The sequence below is a fragment of the Cnephaeus nilssonii genome (assembly GCF_951640355.1).
Source record: "Cnephaeus nilssonii genome assembly, chromosome: 19".
Classification (NCBI taxonomy): Eukaryota; Metazoa; Chordata; class Mammalia; order Chiroptera; family Vespertilionidae; genus Cnephaeus; species Cnephaeus nilssonii.
This window is the reverse complement of record NC_137090.1, coordinates 12299018-12319839: the sequence shown is the minus strand read 5'-3', so window position 1 is coordinate 12319839 and position 20822 is coordinate 12299018. Positions and strand designations below refer to the sequence as shown.

Genomic DNA, 20822 nt, shown 5'->3' with positions numbered 1-20822 from the left:
ATAAGAGAGATTGAAAGTATATAAATAAAAGTGTTCTGTGTTAGACATAGACTCCCACTGTTAAAATCTAAGGAAAACATTGGGAGTAATTGAACGAGTTTGCATTTCTCAATGGAGGACTAAAGGATTAATTCATAAAGAATGCTCCATTTTTACATTTAAATTTATGGTTTAATTTTAGTGAGCATTAAATTATGCATGAAAAGTTCTTTAAGATTTGATTAGTTTAAGAAACTAACTCCTTGGCAAAATTGAAGGGCAGATGTAAAAAATGCTAGAAAGAAGAATTTTGGAATGCAAATCAAATATTTTCTGAAAGCTTTCATCTTTAAGTCAGAAAATTAAAACATAATAAATAGGTTAAAAGCAAAATCCTGACACTGTGGCTTCCTTTCCACTTTGAAAAGAAATAGTCTATAAACTATCTTCTCCCTTTTGCAGATATTGGTATATTTATTTCTAGAAAGCTTCAGATTAGGAGATTTAAAAATATTATCATAAGTGTAGCAACTTGTGCCTACATGAACACTTTTTGGCCAATAATGATAAATGAAATTCCAAGGCACATATTTGTTCGTGGCTTCTCTTCTGTGCAGTTCAGTGACAGCTACTGAGGCCTAATGCTCGCTAAATGGAATACACCTAAACTAACAAAATGGTTTCCCAAGGTTCGTTAATGGGCCCAGGGTTAAGTAAGTACATGGCCCATTTATATAACTCATTATTCATTTGTCTAGTTACCGTATTACTATAAAACTCTCTAGTTTGAGGATATAAAGTTTTTTGTAATCATATATGTGCTTAGTTTACTTTTTTCTGATTTTAATAATTTAAAAGAGATAACTATCCCTTACGGTTTGTCCTTTATCTTGATTGGTATCTCATCCCCTGACTTTATTTTTATTGAACCCTTTCTCCATTCACTTAGTCACTTATTCCCCATAGCCACACTCTAGAACTTGGAAATTACACATTCATACATCCTTCTTTTGGGATTTTCTTTCTCTTGATTTTCTGTATTTTCTACTTCTCCATCTTTACTAACTTCTTTATGTTATTATTGAAACATATTCAGTTCTTGACTATTTAAAAATAAAAACACTGCCCTCCTCTGACTCTCTAGCTTCAGTTGCTACCCCCCGCTGCCACTCACTCTTCTCCCATTTCTAGTCACACTTTTATACAGCAACATCAATGAGGTGTGTTATGTGCTTGGGACAGTTCCTGATGCCATGATACATCAGTGAACAAAACAGGCTTCTTAGAAGTGTGGCTACTTTTAGCAGAAGTCCCACTTGCATCTCAGCCGGCTGCAGTCTGAGTGGTTTTCTCCCCCACCCTTGCCTTGCCTGAGACAGCCTCTTGTTTGCTGTGTCCAATGGTTCCTTCTCAGTTATTTCACATGACTTCTCAGATAGCATTTGTCTTTAAAATTGTCTTTGCTGGCTTTCTGGAATATCAGACTTATCAGACTGCCCTGCATTCTCTTCAGTCTTCTCTGCAGGCTCCCCTTCTCTGCCCATCTGTCAGCTGCCAGTGTTCCTGCCCCAAGGCTGTGCTTTGTTTGGGAAATCCCATTTGCTGTTGTTGTTTCTTGGCTTTCATGGCTGATTGTTCCAAAGTTTTCATCTCCATCTAAGATCTTTCTCTAGAGCCCAGACTGTTCATTCAAACAGCCCAGAGACAGCTCTGAGATGATTTGTAGGGCTTTACACTCGATATGCCCAAAGCTCAGTTCATCATCATCTTTATTGTCCTGTCCTCCAAGGCTCTTCTTATACCAACTTGTACTAACTCAGTGAATGAACGACCTCACCATCCACTCAGGTCTCCATTCTAGATCTCTCCTTATCTTACAACCAATCGCAAATAATTGTTTGTTTCCTTTCTTTAAAAAACACACAACTGTTACCTGCCTCCATTTGGGCTCTGCTTAAATGGCACACCCTCCTTAGAAATTCTGTCTTGATCCTATAGTTAAATCTTAGTTGTCACTGAAATATATTTTCATAGCACTGCATTTTATTTATTATGCCACTCTTCATATTTTACTGTAATTTTTTATATACCTGGTACCTTTCTTCTTGAATAGACAGTAAGCTCAATGTGGCCATGACGGCTGTGTCTTTTGCTCATTGTCGAGTCTTCCCTACATTGCACAGCAGCTAAGTGAATGGATTCCTAAGTAGTTCTAACAGTTTTGTTTCACCTCTAAATCTGTGAGTCTTCATCTTTTGGAGTTAAAACTCCTTTCCTGGAGAGATCAGTGTACTTTTGGGGAAATGCCTGTACAGAACTGGGTAAAAGTGTGTGTACTTTCTCAAGAGGTTAACAGATAAATTGGAAACCCATCTATGGACCCAACTTGAGACTCAAAGGTAAAATCAAATGAGGTGTCTATATGATTTTGAAAACTACCAGGGAGTTTTTTGCTTGTTTTAGTAGGTAAGGTTTCCAAATATGCTAGACCTAAGTTTATGTTTGGTTGAAGTCTTGAATAGAAATGGGGCCACTTCCAGTTACGTTTTTCTTTTGGTTATGAGTTACTGTTTATTGATATATTTCAAAATAAAAATCTTGAACAATTCTTTTGATGATATATTAAATTTATACACTAGATTTTAAGAGAATTCTTTATTAGGAATGTGTAAACTTTAGGGCCTACATTATAGGACATGATTCCCATATAACACATATTTTGATTTTTCATATTTATAATATTTATACTTTATTGTGTTTTGTTAATGGTTTCTACACATCTTTCAATTTTATTGTCTCCTCTCATTTTGAAGTAAATGAGTGGAGATCTTGCTTTCTGAAAACAATCTAATTGAAGTTCTCTTTCATTTTTCTCTTGGGCTGCTTACCCAGGAGAATATTCTGGTGTGTATGCTTTTAAATACTTTAATATACTGCTTTTTAAGCAAGGTGTTCTTGGCTGCTGTTCTCATTTAATGCTTTCTCATCATTTTTTTTCTGCTCAGCTATTTTTTTGTGTCCTACACATATTTTCAGCTTTTATGCTTATCTCCCTGTATGCTTGAGAGTTTATAGCAAACAAGGTCATTATATAAACTTCTTAAAATAAGTCTAAACTTTATTTCTCCTGACTCTATAGCTTTATAGAAAAGTTAATATTAGTGTTTAAATATTTTCACATATCTTGCCAAAATTCATTTTGAATTGGAATGTAGAAACTTTTTTAGATTTTCTTTATTTTCAGTTTTTGGAAAATACATAAGATAATTAAACAAGCACTATTTCTGATACTTAATTCTTCATGGTGGTAGTATTCTGATCTTGGAGAATATTTGAGATAATTATAATATGGACAAAATATGAGTCCATATATAATCATTGAATTTCTAGCATTGCGAGGTTGGTTTTATATTAAATTATCTTTAAGTCATTTGAAGTATTACCTTAAAAAAAAAAAGGGACATGTTAACATAGTTTTCTTTAGATATATTTTCTTCCTCTTTGGCTGTGTTATGTATATTGCTTCTCCCATTGTATATAATTTTCTAACCTTAGCTTAGGGTAAGTGAGCAATGAGTTTGGGTTTTTCTTTGCTTTTTTTTTTATTTGTTTGTTTTTGTGACTTTTTGAGATACATTCCCTACTGTGTTCTTTTATTTCTTCTGTTTCTTATGAGTAATAAATTAGTTTTCTTCTCCTTAAAGATCACTACATTGGATCTTGCATTGAGTGCTCTACCTGCCTACCTTAGAGGACTCACCAAATTACTAAACACGGTTCTGTAAAGTGACAACCAAACGTTCTCATTAAAATTAACACTTTGAAGGAAACGTATATTATTGATCTGGGGTTTTCAATCTAATTATATTCCATTTTATTATGCAACAGAATTGGTAAAGCATTTATTTTTTAGGTCTAACCTATCTGAGCATCCTTATGAATGAAGGAAATCATTGTAATTTCTGTCCTTTGCACATCATTATGCATTTAATCATGGCATTGTGATTCCAGATGGTTTTCATATCATGCATAAAACTTTACAGATTAACAATCTATTTTCATGTTGTTTCTTATACAAAACGTTTCTTGTTCTTTGTTTTTGCTTTACATGGAATGCATGGGCTTTAAGAACATAATTTCTTTGGTAAGGTTTCATCTGCATTGGGGTTTCGTCTTTCGTTGGCCTTGTTTCTGCCTGTTCTCTATGAATAAGGTCTAATTTTTCGGCAAAAGCCTAAAATACCAGCCTATGATTTGGAAAAGACTTCTGATCCATATTAATGCTGTTCCTTTTTCTCCCCCTAAATGCTGCTACATTTTGTAATGTTTGGCAAAAGAGTCTTGATCCTTTTGAGATATTTTGAGAAAATACAGACTAATGTTTATGAAGAATTGACTAGCAAAATCTTTAGCATTGTTTTGTGATGGAAAATTATAATTTTATAATCCACTCAAGTAGATATATCAATTTAAATTATAGACAAAATGAGATTACTAAAGATAAACTTTATAAAATTTGGAACGATAGCTTGTAAGTTATATAATTTTTGATAAATTTATTTTCAAAGTTTTTATCCTTTTTTTTTTTTTTCCTAGGAATGGGTCGCGAAGTTGAGAATCTTATATTAGAAAATACACAACTGTTGGAAACCAAGTAAGTATATATAGAGTTTTAATAAGGGAAAGATGCTGACTTTTGTTCTTGTCTAAGCCAATGACATGTCTCCATTTCAACACAGCACTAATGCCGCCTAACTACCCCATCTTATTCCCCTTCTCTGTATATGGGTTTGTGTGTACACACACATACACACACGTCATGGGACCTAATTTCACGGATAAGTAGTTTTCATAGCTCAGTTTGTTTGCAGAGATTTTTATCTTTCCACTATACAGCTATCCAGGCTTTCTGTTAATATTTCTGCAAAAATGTTTTGCTCTATACCCAGCCCACCTATTTTGAGTTCCCACTATAATTGTAGGTTCTCAGGTACAGTCTGTGGGTCTTAGGCCCTCAAACACATTGGCGTCTTCTTTAGTGGGGTGGGTCCTGAGTTGTGAAAAACACCGGGCTACATTGTTAATTTGTTGTGTCAGAGCAACGTTGGAACATTTGTGTATATCCAAAACAGACCGAATCTGTAATGAACTCCTATGTCCACTGTACCCAAAAGGAAAATAGATCGCAGATTTTTTTTCTAGTGCAGACTTTTTTCTCATTATTAAAGGTAAATATAAGAATTAATTTTACTTTATTGACTAGGTAATATCTTCAGAACTTATTAACAACAGTACCCTTATGGATGCTACATTTATCCACAAACGACATCAGGTAGAATGCCTTTGAAGTACTCAGTTATTCAGCTTTACGATTGTGTATACTTTAGTCTGCAAAAGAATAAGCTGAAAGATGGAAAGAATATTTATTTGTAACGATGCACTTGAAATGTGTTTCTTAGAAATGCTTTGAATGTAGTGAAGAACGATCTGATAGCAAAAGTGGATGAACTGACCTGTGAGAAAGATGTGCTGCAAGGGGAGTTGGAGGCTGTGAAACAAGCCAAATTGAAGCTGGAGGAAAAGAACAAAGAACTGGAGGAAGAGCTGAGGAAGTAAGTTTCGCTGTGTTGCTCTAAACCTAACAGTCTTAGCCAGTGAGCCTCCACCGGTTATAAGGAGAGCCCTGAGACTGATGCCGTCACCCTTCTCAAACCAGGAAGGACCAGGAGCTACCTGGGACAGGGTCAAGTGTCAACTGATTGCCTCTGCTGTGAGCAGGTCCCCCATTTACTGAATATTAGCATTTTTGTGTTTGTCATGATGTGAAAAAAAGTGAAAAGAACTATTCAAATATTGCTAATAAGGAAATTAGAAACATCCTTTTCTTTCACCCAACCGTTTTTAATATGTGGGTTCCCTCCCCACGCCGCCCACCCCCCACCTCCCGCCCACTTGTACAGTGCTGTGGTAATGTTGTCCTAAATAAAGACTCTGTTTGGAAACAAAAATAGTCATTTAGTGGTGGTTAAAATTTGTTGCCTACTCTTTCATTCTTTAAAAAGGTGAACTTAACTCACAAACATGTTTTGTGTGTTTTTTCCTGCTAGAGCTCGTGCAGAAGCTGAAGATGCAAGGCAAAAAGCAAAAGATGACGATGATGTAGGTTTACATTTTTGGGGCCTTTTTCTTTTCACAATTTTGTATTGGCGGGAAGTCTTACTAATTAAACTTCGGATAGAGCATTATAAAGATTAAAAAAAGCCAGAAGGCATGCTTGTGGTCAGGAGTTGGGTAGCTTCTGCTCCCACGTGGTTTCCAGACAATTTTCTCGCCGCATGTGAAGTGCTTATCCTCCCCTGGGGCTCCATGAGCTTGTTGAACATGTTGAACATGTTGAAGCTCATGGACCAACAGGGACATTTTGAGTTTTTGGTTTTGGTTTGGCTACAAGTTTTCACTTAGAAATATGAAAAATTAATAATAAAAATTGTTTAATAGCATTAAACACTAAAAAGATGAAGGGAAGAGAGTGGGTAGAGATGGAGAAGGGTACAGGTGGGGGTGGTAAATGGTGATGGGAAAAAAATGAAGTCTAGCATTTAATACTAGGCCACTAGCCCATAATGTCATCAGCATATTTCAATACGAAAATATAAATAAGCTTCTTCCCAATATTATTAGCATACGAGGCTATTCTGTTGGTAGCTATTTTATCATTCCTGTAACAGGTGCTTGCTACTTGAGTTTCAGACTTGAGCTATCTGGGTGTCCTGGGCAGAATAATTAGTTGGTGCCCCTTCAATCTCTTATTTGTTTTTTTAATACAATATTTGATACATAAAATATACATGTAACATAACTAAGTTATGGATAGTAACTTAACATTATAATTAACATTATGAACCCAACCGACACTAACCAACTAAGCTACCCAGCCAGGGCCATCAATGAACTTTTTTGGTTAAGAGTTTAAAATCTGCACTATTTTTTATTTCTTTTATGTTCAAATATCTGTATTTATATTCAGAAATTAAACTGTCTACCTCTTTTTGTTAATAAGTTATTGTTTATATCTATTGGTTTTATTTTATTTTATTTTTAAAAGATATTTTTATTGATTTTTTACAGAAAGGAAGGGAGAGGGATAGAGAGCTAGAAACATCGATGAGAGAGAAACATCGACCAGCTGCCTCCTGCACACCCCCTACCGGGTTGTGCCCGCAACCAATGTACATGCCCTTGACCGGAATCGAACCTGGGACCCCTCAGTCCGCAGGCCGACGCTCTATCCACTGAGCCAAACCGGTTTCGGCTATTGGTTTTATTTTTGTAAGGTCATTTTAAGTGATCCATTAGATTAGAAATTAAGGAATGTTTAAAAGCTTGAAGATTTCCTTATGTCTGAGATAATACCAAAACAGGTAGAGGCTCTCAGAGTGATCTGTAGTCTTTGTTTCATTACAGAGTGATATTCCCACAGCCCAGAGGAAGCGGTTTACTAGAGTAGAAATGGCCCGAGTTCTAATGGAGAGAAACCAGTATAAAGAGAGATTGATGGAGCTTCAGGAAGCTGTTCGATGGACAGAGATGATTCGGTTTGTATGAGAAGTATCTCTGGTATTTTTCTAGTTTTTGTTTTTTGTTTTTTTTAGCTTTTCCTAGAAATTCCTTCATTCATAATTAAGAGCTCTTCCTTTGGGGATCCAAGCCCCTTGCTCTCTTTACTAGGAGAGACTTTCAAAAGTAACACTTGGAATTGGCAACAGCATGTGATTAAAATGGGCATCTTTGGGGCCAGTAAAGGGCTCTTGGAGAATGTTCCTATAACCTTTTAAACACAATTGTTATTACTTAGGAATGGTGTTCATTTCTCAGAAGAATATAGAAATTGACACTGCTTTTGCAGTAATGTCAGGAAATACAAGCATTTCATATGCCAATAGGAAACAGTCATTTTTACTCAGTGTCTTCCTATAAAATGGTCTTGCTGAATTTTATCTCCCTTTCCGACTTCATGCAAATGCCACTTCTATTGATATCTTTGTCAGTTGGATCTTAAATCTCACCTCTAATGCTGCCATCTAATGGTCAGATTCTCAGTTACAGTATTCCTTTAATTTAGGAAGAGCTCATGAAAAGTTTGTAGTCACCCCCTAATTTGCCCACATTTTTGAGTTTGGACTATTACATCAGATTTACCAGTAATAGTACACACATACACATTCTTTTAAAGTTTATGAACATATTTTCTAGTCTCCAACTTTTATCGTCCTATGATTATATCATGTATTTAGTAGTTTATATATCCTCTACCAATGTTGTACTAGAATTCTTCTGTATAGAATATTTACAGCTTGCTAAAATTTTAATTGTGTATAGCTACCAAGAAGGAAGGAGATTAGTATTCTAATCTGTATTTATTGTACAAGTCCTAAGAAATGTGTTCGTAACTCCAGCATTTAATGGATATTAAATAATTGAATAAATATTTTAAAAACCGAGGCATATAGGTAGGCTCCATTTTTGTTCTTGTTAATCTTCACCCAAGGATATTTTTTCCATTGACTTTTTTTTTTTTTTTGAGAGAGTGGAAGGGAGCTAGGGGATGGGGGTGGCTGGGAGAGAGAAATGGTCAATGTGAGAGAGACACATCAGTTGATTCTTCCTGCATGCACCCCAACTGAGGCTGGAGATCAAACCTGCACAGCCAAGGTCTGTGCCCTTTACCAGAAATTTAACCCGAGACCCTCCAGTGCGCAGGCTTGGCGCTCTAACCACTGGACAAACCAGCCAGGATGGTAGGCTCCACTGCTCATTGCTCTTCTTAATTCTAGAAAGTGGCAGTCAACAGGTGAAGATAAATGGTATCTGATATCTTACTTTTAACTTTTTCTATTGAATTACGATGTTTTTATTTAGCCTTTTACAGAAAGAGAAAGGGGAGTTTTTCATCCTTACCATCTTACTGAATCAGTTTGAAATGCCTTATTTTCTAAAATTTTGTTGAATTACCTACCAATCTAATTCATCCCTTTCTTTGGTCATCTTTTCAGTGATGGAAAAGTTTTAGTCCTGTGAAAAATAACCTATTGAAACAGTAAAATTGCAAGCTATTCTGTGAGAGCTGGGAGTATAAGGTGATACGGATCTTTATGTAAAGTCTAGAGGCCCGTTGCACGAAGAGATTCGTGCAATAGGCCTTCCTTCCCTTGGCTTCGTGCACTGGTTTTCCTCCAGCACCCAGGACCCAGGCCTTTGCTCAGGCTGGAGTCTGCCATCTTTGTCTTTGTTGCAGACTCCAGAGTCTGCAGTCTTCGTCTTCGCTGCGGCTGGAGTGCCGCTCCTGTAGATCCCTTCGCGCCCTCCCCCCTAACCCCCCATAGTGGGCTTCCTGCCCTGCCCGGCCACTCCATGCTTGGAGCAGCTGGGGGGCCGCCATCTTTTGCTTTCTGATTTGCATATTCCCTCCTGATTGGCTGGTGGGTGTAGCAGAGTGACGGTCAATTTGCATGTTTCTCTTTTTATTAGTGTAGATAGGGATTTACAAGGCAGTGTTTTGATAAAAAAGGAGAGAAGTAGAGGATATATCTTTAACAAGAAATGTTAAATATTAAGCATTCAGGCATGTTGGTTATTTGTCCAGCACAGGTAACAATCTTGTCTCTATCAATAGACTCAGCTCTGAGGGAGGGATGGTATTTTACTTCAGTTGTAGCCGTAGCAGAACTTCTTTGGTCCTTGGTTCTTAGACAGCTAGAACACTTCACTGATAACACATTTTTTTCTTTCTTTTTTCTTTTTTAATGTAGAGCATCAAGAGAAAATCCAGCCATGCAGGAAAAAAAAAGGTCAAGCATCTGGCAGTTGTAAGTATCTAAAAACACATAAAGACATTAGATAGCACTTTGAGACAAGATTACAGTCAAAATTCATTTTCAAGAATGAGTTAGTATCTCCTCCCTTCCTCAGTTCCTCCCTCCCTTCCTTCCTGCCTACATTTCTTAAATTTGGGATATGTAGCTAAACTGAACTTTTTCTTTTTGATATGTAGTGTGCCACCTCGGTAAGGCTGTTCTTGAGGACAAAAATATTGCTGTCGTAAGCCGCATCATTTTGGTTATGCATTTGATGGAATCCTCTGCTAAGTTAAATAAAATAACAGGAAACTATTAAGAGTTGATAATTACCTGGATCTCCATTAATAAATGGCTGCTTCACTGGTGCTTCACTGGTTGTGTGATTGTAAAAACCTTTATAAAGCGAAGATTAGAAATTCAGTGTTTGTGGGGTTTGAGTAGTGTATGTCGATTTTGGACTTGAATTATGTTCATGCTAGAAGTACTGTGTGTTTAGTTAGCTTAATACTTACCCCTTTTTATGAATCTCCTATTTAATATAACTATTGGTCTTTCTGAGTGGGTGTGAAAATAGTTATTTAAGTTGAGTGTAATAAGAAAATGTGTGTTAAAAATGGTAATGTATGTTCTAGTACTTTATTGTGACTATTTTTAGAACTGGTTACTAGGCTTCTGTTTAAGCCATGAAGCCATAACCTTCCTCTTTAACAGCCACTCTCACATGGCACCAAGCAGGAGCTGGCTAAAGGGGCCATCTTCTTTTTATGTCTTTATTACGAGCAGTTCCTGGTACTTCGGAGCATCTTCCTTTCGTTATGGGAACTGCTAATTAAAGAACAGGGATCTGCCAGGCTCAGCATAGTTTCTCTTTCCTGAATGTCTGCATTTGGCTGTGAGTTATTGCTAAGGCTGCACTGTGTGACCACAACATTTTTTTTGCTAGTTTTTAACTCATTGCCTTGTAAAAGCACTCTGGAATTTGTGGAAATGATGGATTGTTTTTTTACAGTGCATGTCATACATATATAGACATACACATACTCACTTTTTTCTTTTTAGTTTTAGCCGACTTTTTAGCTCCTCAAGTAATACTACTAAGAAACCTGAACCACCTGTTAATCTGAAGTATAACGCACCCACCTCTCATGTTACTCCTTCTGTCAAGAAAAGAAGCAGCACCTTATCTCAGCTCCCTGGGGATAAGTCCAAAGCCTTTGACTTCCTTAGTGAAGAGTAAGTATTTTCCAGACTAGTAGTTATGCCCTCAATAAGTCAACAGTTCTGATATTCTCACCACTTAACAGCTCAGCTGTAAAGTTTCAGATAAATCTATATATAAACTATGTCTGCAACTTGGCGATTATAAGTAAATTATTTATAGTCAATACATTTTAGGAATATTGCATCTGTTTTCATAAAGAGAAGGAAATTTTTAATGTCTCCTTTTTCTGGTATGACAGCATTGATAAATACTAATTGAAATGCTAAAGGCTTATATTACTTTCCTTTAGTGTCAGAAGGACTTGGTTTTTCAGCCTGACTCTGCTTCTCATTAGGTGTACATGAACTTGGTACATGAACCTCTTAGAGCCCCAGTTTCTCTCCCAGTGAAATGAGTATGATAACTTATCTCAGACGTGTTAGGATTAAATTATATAGGTTATAGTATCTGTAAAGTGTCTGACACACAGGTAGATTTGTTAACTATAAGAAACCAAGTCACCTCACAAAAATTTAATTGGCCCAGAGAAAGTCAAATTATTTTCATGGTATTTTACTGCACAGCTCTAAAGCTTACCAAGTCAGTTTGCGTATTTGTCTTCTGGAACAAGTAAATGGGATCCAGAAGTTAACCTATGTTATCTTCCTAAGAAGATATTGATTTATTGGTCTTGAGTCACTCCTATCTAGCACATTTCCTGCATTAGAAAATTCTCAGTATATATTTGTTGAATGAACCAAAAAAATGAAGCAAAAATATTTAAGAATTTTCCCTTTCATATAGCTAAAATCTGAAACCTGATAGAAATATGATCTATACTAATAAAAGGGTAATATACAAATTGGCCAGGACACTCTCACAGTAACGACTGAACAGCAGGCTGCGTGGGGCGACCAGGCTGGCGGGGGGCGGGGGTTAGTGAGGGCCGACAAAATGATTGAACAGCAGGCTGCATGGGGCGACCAGGCCAGCAGGGAGGTTAGTGAGGGGCGACCAAACAATCGAATAGCAGGCTGTGTGGGGTGAGCAGGCCGGCAGGGGGACAGTGAGGGGTGACCAGGCTGGCAGGGTGGACAGAGAGGGGCGACCAGGCCAGCAGAGAGGGGCAGTGAAGGGCGACCAGGCCAGCAGGGGGTGCAGTTGGGGGTGACCAGGCCAGCAGGGGGGGCCGTGAGGGGTGACCAGGCCAGCAGAGGGGGGCAGTGAAGGGAGACCAGGCCAGGGTGGGGGGGGGGAGCAGTTGGAGGATCAACCAGGCCAGCGGGGGGGGGGGGGCAGTTAGGGGTGATCAGGCTGGCAGGGGGGGCATTTAAGGGCGATCAGGCAGGCAGACAGGTGAGCAGTTAGGAGCCAGTGGTCCCAGATTGTGAGAGGGATGTCCAACTGCTGGTTTAGGCCCGATCCCCGGGATCAGGACTAAACCGGCAGTTAGACATCCCCCGACGGGTCCTGGATGGGAGAGGGTGCAGGCTGAGCTGAATTTTGTGCACCAGGCCTCTAGTTCAATATAATAGGCTGCTTACTAACCTGTTAAAACTTGGACACTGTATTCACTGCATAACTTGAAAAGACCAGCTATGGTATAACACTTTTTAAGGAGGAATCTTAGTCTGAAGTAAACCAATCTGAAATCATGTAAATTTTGTGGTGTTATTTTTACTTTTTTTAGCAGGAGAGCTGTTAATCACTTAATTTTAAAAGGAATGTTTTTTCTTTTTAGAACTGAAGCTAGTTTAGCCTCACGCAGAGAACAAAAGAGAGAACAGTATCGTCAGGTGAAGGCACATGTTCAGAAGGAGGATGGAAGAGTGCAGGCTTTTGGCTGGAGCCTGCCTCAGAAGTACAAACAGGTAACGTGTGAGCGGCGTCAGAGCATCTAGTGGGAAATGCCGGGGACAGGAGTGTGGATGGGCATGAAGGAATCAAACCACACCCCAAACCCGCTCATTTTAAGCTGCTTGCACTTGGCATCCATTGAGAGAAGTGTTGGAGGTAGTGGTTTTCAGGCTGTTTTCCACCCTAGAGCTCAAAAGAAATGCCTCTGAGTCTAAGGAGGGAGACAGGTCAACAGAGGTGGCCGAGTGCATGAACTTATGTATCCAGCTCTGTTTTAATATTTGAAGATTTCATTTTTTGAAAAACAGCATCTATTTAAATGTTTTAAGACGCCATTGGCATGGAGCCTTTCAAACACTAGACTTAAAACTCAGTTCAGGTGTTCAAGAACTTAACCTGTCTACTCCATATTGCCTGTTCCCCAAAAAAACTCAACACATGCTTACACACACACACTCTCTCTCTCTCTCTCTCTCTCTCTCTCTCTCTCTCTCTCTCTCTCTCTCCCTCTCTCCCTCTCTCCCTCTCTCCCTCTCTCCCTCTTTCCCTCTCCCCCTCCCTCCCTCCCTCTCTCCCCCACTCCCCCACATACGTGAATTAGTCTGTCTTCTGATATTTCATAGCATCTTGTTTATTTTGCCTAATTGCCACTTCATTTTTTTCATTTTTTCAAATAAGAATTATAAAGCTAACTCATGTGTCTTTCTCTCCCCTCCCAAATTATTAGGTAACCAATGGTCAAGGGGAAAATAAGATGAAAAATTTACCTGTGCCTGTCTGTCTCAGGCCTCTAGATGAAAAAGATACATCAATGAAGGTAAATAAGTTTTGAAGTTAAAGGAGCTACTTCTTAAAATCTGGGTGGATTTTTTTTCTAAACAAAATTGTTAAATCCTACTTTTGTGGATCAGATTTTTTATTTTGTAATTTTAGACTGGGATACTTTGAATATTAAAGACCTATGTTTATAATCATTAGAATTTTAAAGAAAATGTGAAAAATTCTAAACATTTTTAGAGAAAAAGTGAATTAATACTTTTTTATTTTTGAACTCTAAAAGCTGTGGTGTGCTGTTGGAGTCAATTTATCTGGTGGGAAGACCAGAGATGGCGGTTCTGTTGTTGGAGCTAGTGTATTTTACAAGGATGTTGCTGGTTTGGATGCAGAAGGCAGTCAGCAGCGGAGTGCATCTCAGAGTAGTTTAGACAAGCTTGATCAGGAACTGAAGGTAAGTGTGTGTACGAACGCTTGGCTCCTGGTGCCTGAGACTATTAGTTTAGCTCTTTGGCCCAAAACTTACTTCTGGTTTTAACTTCTAGTTGGGATTACTATGCCCTTGCTTCTTCCTCAAAATCAGTTTTATTGAGGTATATGTTACACTCAATAAAGTGTATACTTGAAATGTTTATAGTCCAGAGTTTGGACAGATGTGTGCAAGTATGTAACAACTGTCACAGTCGAGATTTTGTCACTGATCTGCTTTACCTGCTAGTTCTTATGTGCTGATTAATGTGAAAAGACAGCTGTATTTTCAGCCTTCCAAATAATCTGGAAGTAAACTTGAAATAGTGTTGCCCTTGACTGTTTGCAAGGGCACAGCTTTTTGACTGTTTGCACATATTTAATTTTAAATATTCATTTCTTTACTTTGTTTCTGCAGGAACAGCAGAAGGAGTTAAAAAATCAAGAAGAATTATCTAGTCTAGTCTGGATCTGTACTAGCACTCATGCAGCTACAAAAGTGATTATTATTGATGCTGTTCAACCAGGCAACATTCTAGACAGTTTCACTGTTTGCAACTCGCACGTCCTGTGTATAGCAAGTGTACCAGGTAAGAGTGAGCTGTGCCCCTGTCTTCCCACCTTCAGCACCTCCTTTGCAGGCCCTAATTCGACTGGAGATATAGTCATGCACCCCTTCAGGGAGTTGTGTTCTACTTGGGAAGACCAAAAATAAGCTGGGAACAAATGACTAAACCTGATATTTTCAGACGGTGTGAAGAAAATAAAATAGTGCTAATATTAGATGATGACTGGAAGGCAGAGCACAAGGGATTATTTAGATTTATTAGTAGGGAAAGCTTTCTAAAGTTTTAGATTAAATCTTATATGATGTTAAATACATTGGTTTAAAAATGAAATAGGTTTGTGATATATCTACCCAGTGGAATATTATATAAAAAGGAATGAAATTTTCATACATGCTACAACATGGATTAACCTTAGAAACATTATGCTAAGTAAAATAAATCGGACACAGAGGACAAATATTATATGATCCCACTTATGTGAGCTATCTGGACAAGGCAAATTCAAGAAGACAGAAGTTGATTACAGGGGCAGGCAGGGGTGGGGTTGGGGAACCGAATTATTATTTAATTGGTACAGATTTTCTGTTTGGGGTGATGGGAGAGTTTTAGACATGAATAGTTTTGATGACTATACAGCATTACAAATGACATTTGCATTGTATGTTTAAAAATGGTGAAGGCAGTTTAGTTCAGTGTATAGAGCGTTGGCCTGTGGACTCAAGGGTCCCGGGTTCGATTCTGGTCAAGGGCACATGCCTGGGTTGCAAGCTCAGTCCCCAGTAGGGGGCGTGCAGGAGACAGCCAATCAATGATTCCCTCTCATCATTGATGTTTCTATCTCTCCCTCTCCCTTCCTCTCTGAAATCAATAAAAATATTTTTAAAAGGTTAAGATGGCAAATTTTATGCATATGTGTGTATTTGACGACAATAAAAAATTTTTAATGAGATATGAATAAAAACAGCTTTCTAAATTAAAAAACACTGAAGAGGTTTATCTTTATATTGCAAATGTTTAGTTTTTAAATGTGTTACTAATACTTAAGGCACTGTGTACATTTAGGGTGATTAATTTTTAATAGTGGTAGGCAGAAGTCCATATTTCAAATAGCAAATATAATTTACATACATTTAGATTTCATTGGTTTTAACCTCATTAGGTGGCTGCCTAGGAGCTCATATTAAGAGCAGAAGCATAATTTCTGACATTTTCATGTTTTCTTTTGCTTGCATTACTAGAAGTATTATCTTAAATTTTTAAGCTGCTTTCCATTTTGTGAAGGTTAGTTTAAAAACATTTTAAAGCTATCTTTGGCAGTATATTCAAATAACTATTTGTCTTTACCTATACACTCTTATTTAAAACCCATAGTTGCTTTTATGGAGAAAAAGCTAGTTATGAGTTTACTTAGCATTAAAAGAAGGTTTATCTTGTGTTTTTAGGAGCACGAGAAACAGACTACCCCGCAGGAGAAGAGCTTTCAGAATCTGGACAGGTAGACAAAGCATCTTTATCTGGAAGCATGACAAGCAATAGCTCAGCAGAGACAGACAGCCTGTTGGGAGGCATCACAGTGGTTGGTTGTTCTGCAGAAGGTGTGACAGCAGGTGCCACTCCCCCTAGTACCAACGGTGCTTCTCCAGTGACAGAAAAACCACCAGGTATAGCCATCCTCCTTACATACCATCTGTATAGCACCAGAGCCTACTCCAGATGCCTCACAATGGACTTATTGTAGATCTTAAAGTAATAAGAATGGAAGAACATAAAAGAAGATGCTGCAATGATTGTTAAATGAAATTATGAATTCTCAATGTCAGGATATAGTGCAGAGGGGGGAGTGGAATACTGTAGCAAGGGTTTGTACAAGGAAGTTATTGGTAGAAAAGTTCAAACTCAGAATGGTTAGCATGTTTTATTTATTTTTTAGAAAAGGAAGCAGAAAGTGGTGAGATTGATGAAAATGTTCCAACGGCAGAAGAAGCCACTGAAGCCACAGAAGGCAATGCAGGGTCAGCTGAAGACAACACGGATGTCTCCCAAACGGGCGTGTACACAGAGCACGTCTTTACAGATCCTTTGGGAGTTCAAATCCCAGAAGACCTCTCACCAGTGTATCAGTCAAGGTATTCAAATGGATCAATAACTTAGGAAACCACATCAGTGCACACACACAAGGAACCAAAATAACCTCAAACAGCCAAAATATTCCCACTAATTGGTATTGTTGTGGCAACTTAGATGCCATTACTTACTGCCACTATGTCATTTATTCCTTCCTCTTCATTGTCTTTGGATACCGCCCCCCCACCCCCACCCCCATTTGCTCTCTTTTCCTTCCAATTTATGAAAAAAAGTCTTGTCTATAAAATATATTAGTTAAAATTTTTCTGGTCATTTTCTCCTCTAGAATGATTTTTTTTTTAATTGTATTCACTGTCTTCCATTCTATTAATAATTCTTGCTATTTTCATCCCCACCCCTACTCTCACTCCCACTCTAGTCAGCAGTGAAATTGGCCATTGTTTCAATTTCCCATGTGGGCTTGGATGACCTTTTTGAATTTAGTTCTCTGGAAAACATTTTATTAAAAGACAATTTGTTTTAGGCTCTTTCTTTAAAAGGTTGGTTAATCTAGGTCCATTTCGTGAATTCTTTAATTTTCTTTCTTGCCTACTCTAGGTCTTGCAGATAGGGGTTTATCTAAACTGGATTTTTTTCACAATTTAGTATTTTCCCTCTTAGTATATAGAACAATTAAATACCTTAACATTTAATTGTCAGTTTAAGAATAAAGTCATGCCCTGGTTCTCGATTGGGCATCAACCTGTGCACCGAAAGGTTGCCAGTTTGACTTCCAGGCAGGACACATGCTGGGATGTGGGCTTGATCCCTGATAGGGGGCGTGCGGGAGACAGCAGATCGATGTTTTGCTCTAACATCAATCTCTCTCTTCCTCTCCTTCCCTCTCTCTAAAAGTAAATTTAAAAAGAGAATAGTCATCTTTTTAGAATTAGTACATTTATTTGTGTTAAATTTGATAATCCAGTTATATCTCTTTATTATATATGTGGCAATCTAAAAGAAAGAAGGCTTGGGAGTAAATGCAAGCTTATTAATTTACTAGAGGCCCAGTGCATGAAATTCATGCATGGGTTGAATCCCTAGGCCTGGCCGGTGATCAGGGCCGGTGTGTGGGGCGACCGGTGGTACCCGCCTTGGCTGGCCTGGGGCCTGCAGGCTGAGGGTAGCTCCTGCATTGAGCGTCTGCCCCCTGGTGGTCAGTGCGCATCATAGCGACCAGTCGTTCCGCCGTTCTGTCAACTTGCATATTAGGCTTTTATCATATAGGATTTTAGAAAATTCTTTATATTTTACCCTCCTTTCTGTGTATGTGTGTGGTTTTTTAAAAAAACCATCTCTTCCTGTTTTCTCCTTTAAGAAGAAACTGATAAAGTTCAAAATAACTATAAGGGATAGGCATAATTATAGTCTGGATATTAACTGCTATATTTCATTACCATTTCTTAACTCCATGTTTGCAACTTGGTCCTACTAGTATGTTAATTTTCTTCTGGTACAATTGTTGAAATATTTAACGTAAGCATTTAACTTTGGCTTTTCTGGAATTTTAGTGTTTGATTTTTTTTCTTAAACTGTACACTAAAGTATAGAAATGCCCAATCCCTGAAAACTAACTGAGCACACTCAGCTTTTTTTCCTTTTGTCCCACCTTTCCTAGTAATGACTCAGATGCATATAAAGATCAAATATCAGTGTTGCCAAATGAACAAGACCTGGTGAGAGAAGAAGCCCAGAAAATGAGTAGCCTTTTACCAACTATGTGGCTAGGAGCTCAGAATGGCTGGTAGGTGCCAACTCTTTTAATATCAGTATCTTTAGTCTTTTACCTTTCCTTTAGAAACTAAAGATACATAAAATGTGGTACACGTAAGTATAAACAAAAAGTACACATTAAAGCAAAGAATTTTATATACACATAAATTGTAAGGTTATATTGCAACAGTCTCATAAACTGGACTTGCATTGGTTCTGAATGGTAAACCACATGTTTCTCTGTCATGGTGTCCCCTTTATATAATATTCTTGGAAGAAGAGGTTAATAAAATTTTAAAATCTGAGTGATCCAGAAATAGAAGATCCTGAATAGCACAGTGACAGAGAATTATTGATGCATATATAGGAGATTTATGTAGGATTAAACTAATGTATTTGGCTGCAGGAAGACCCAAATCCAAACATAACTTTTCAGTAGAGTTACTAGGAAAACCAGACAGATCAGTCTGAAAGCTTAGCAGGTGATAACAAACATTATTACATGATCTGTTCACTTTCTAGTGGTGTGTGTGGGGGGTGGTCTTACAAAATTATACTTTCCTAAGGTTAAGCAAGGTCACTAGTGCATCTTTTTCATAGTGGTCTAATACTATAAAATGAAGGACGGGCAGACTTTTTCCATGAAGGGTCAGATAAGAAATATGTTAGGCTTTGTAGCCATACGATCTCTGTTGCAACTTCACAGCTCTGCTTTGTGGTGCAAAAGCAGCCATTACTTTGACAACATGTAAGTGGGTTAGTGGGACTGTGTTCCAATAAAACTTTACCTATGGACACAGAAGTGTGAGTTGCATAAATATAAATCTCGTGTCATGAAATACTCTTTGATTTTTCCCAACCATGTAAAACCATTTTAGCTTATGAACTGTACTAAGGCGGGTGGAGGGCTGGTGTGTCCTGCAGGCTTTGGAGTGCCTCTGCCGTATGTAAACCACTGTCTTCACACATTTGTAGTTCAGTCTAGTAGAAAAGGATGATTGTTTTTTAAAAAAGATTTTGCCAAGGATTCTGAAGTGTGGGGTAGCCTGAAACTGACAATGCATTCTAGTTCTGGCTTTTATTCTTCATATGTTTCTGTTTGCTTAAGCAGCTATTTCTCTGCTTTAGGCCTACCCATACTCTCATTTTTTCCCCTAAAATGTGTATGTTATTCCTCTTTCCTCCTGAAGGAACTTTGTGGTTATTATTAGACATAAGCAATGACTTGATGTTCTCTATGCCTTACCAGTCTTGATTTTGTTCTTGCAGTTTGTATGTCCATTCATCTGTAGCCCAGTGGAGGAAATGTCTCCATTCTATTAAACTTAAAGATTCGATTCTCAGTATTGTGTAAGTTTTATTTTAGAAATTCTTTCTTTTAAAAATACTATATCTTGGTTTAAACTAGATTTTAAGACTATTAAAGCTAACATGTATTTCATGACTAAATCAATATCCAGATTATTTTTACCTTCTTTATAGAATTAGAGAAGTTGAGTGAGATGAAACTAGAAAGTAAAATAGAAAAATTTGCCAGGTTGATACCTCATCATGCTATGAGTTCTCTAGTGCTCTGTGGGAGAAACCAGTTAATACCTGTGAATATATATTTGTTTTAGAATATTCTTTATACTCTGTGAATATGTTGACTAATCATTTTACTAGTCCTTTCTATGTGTTGACGATCAAAAATCAGTTTGTCTCTTAACTGATAGAGCTGCCTCTGTTAGTTCTACTCGAGGTGTGTGTCTCTGGTCTGGGGACCTTTTGTCAACAGCCTGTGATGAGAAGAGGAGTTTGTGCCCCATCGTGAACATCTGGGTCACCACATATGCTGTTTATCTAGTTCAGCTGACATTTTTATAGCACAGCTCTCTCAATGAAGAAGAGGGTGTGTTCATTTAGCTTCTGATGTGAGCTCCTCATTTATCATGTACTGGCCCTCTGAGAGCCTCTGAACTAGTTCAGTATCATGTGGTCCCTTCTGTATTCCTGATGGAGAGTTCTGAAATCCTCTTTCCTGTTTGCAGACACGTGAAAGGAATTGTGTTAGTGGCCCTGGCAGATGGCACCCTTGCTATCTTTCACAGAGGAGTTGGTGAGTTGTTATGAATAGATAACAAGTGTACTCACTTGTTGCATTGCAAAAGCATTTTTGAACAGATTGGTTTTTTATGCTTTAAATAAGTGATGCTTAATAGGAGAAAGAATAAAGGTTTAAACCAAATACTAACAATGTGTGACAGCAGTAAATATGTAGTGCCTGGTTGGAGGTATACA

General features: G+C 37.8%; 1 protein-coding gene across 5 annotated transcripts in view; it reads left to right on the top strand.

The window, feature by feature from the left end:
- The window catches only part of SPAG9 (sperm associated antigen 9), a 104251-nt gene that overhangs the window by 67850 nt on the left and 15579 nt on the right, over positions 1-20822 (top strand). For all 5 annotated transcript variants that reach the window (XM_079797899.1, XM_079797898.1, XM_079797900.1 and 2 more), the window contains 15 exons: positions 4576-4633; positions 5439-5591; positions 6087-6138; positions 7444-7574; positions 9789-9845; positions 10896-11069; positions 12779-12908; positions 13622-13711; positions 13955-14122; positions 14555-14726; positions 16148-16366; positions 16636-16831; positions 18448-18573; positions 19812-19892; positions 20573-20640. In XM_079797899.1, coding sequence (XP_079654025.1) covers positions 4576-4633; positions 5439-5591; positions 6087-6138; positions 7444-7574; positions 9789-9845; positions 10896-11069; positions 12779-12908; positions 13622-13711; positions 13955-14122; positions 14555-14726; positions 16148-16366; positions 16636-16831; positions 18448-18573; positions 19812-19892; positions 20573-20640 — 1875 coding nt within the window. The remainder of the gene's footprint in view (positions 1-4575; positions 4634-5438; positions 5592-6086; positions 6139-7443; positions 7575-9788; positions 9846-10895; positions 11070-12778; positions 12909-13621; positions 13712-13954; positions 14123-14554; positions 14727-16147; positions 16367-16635; positions 16832-18447; positions 18574-19811; positions 19893-20572; positions 20641-20822) is intronic.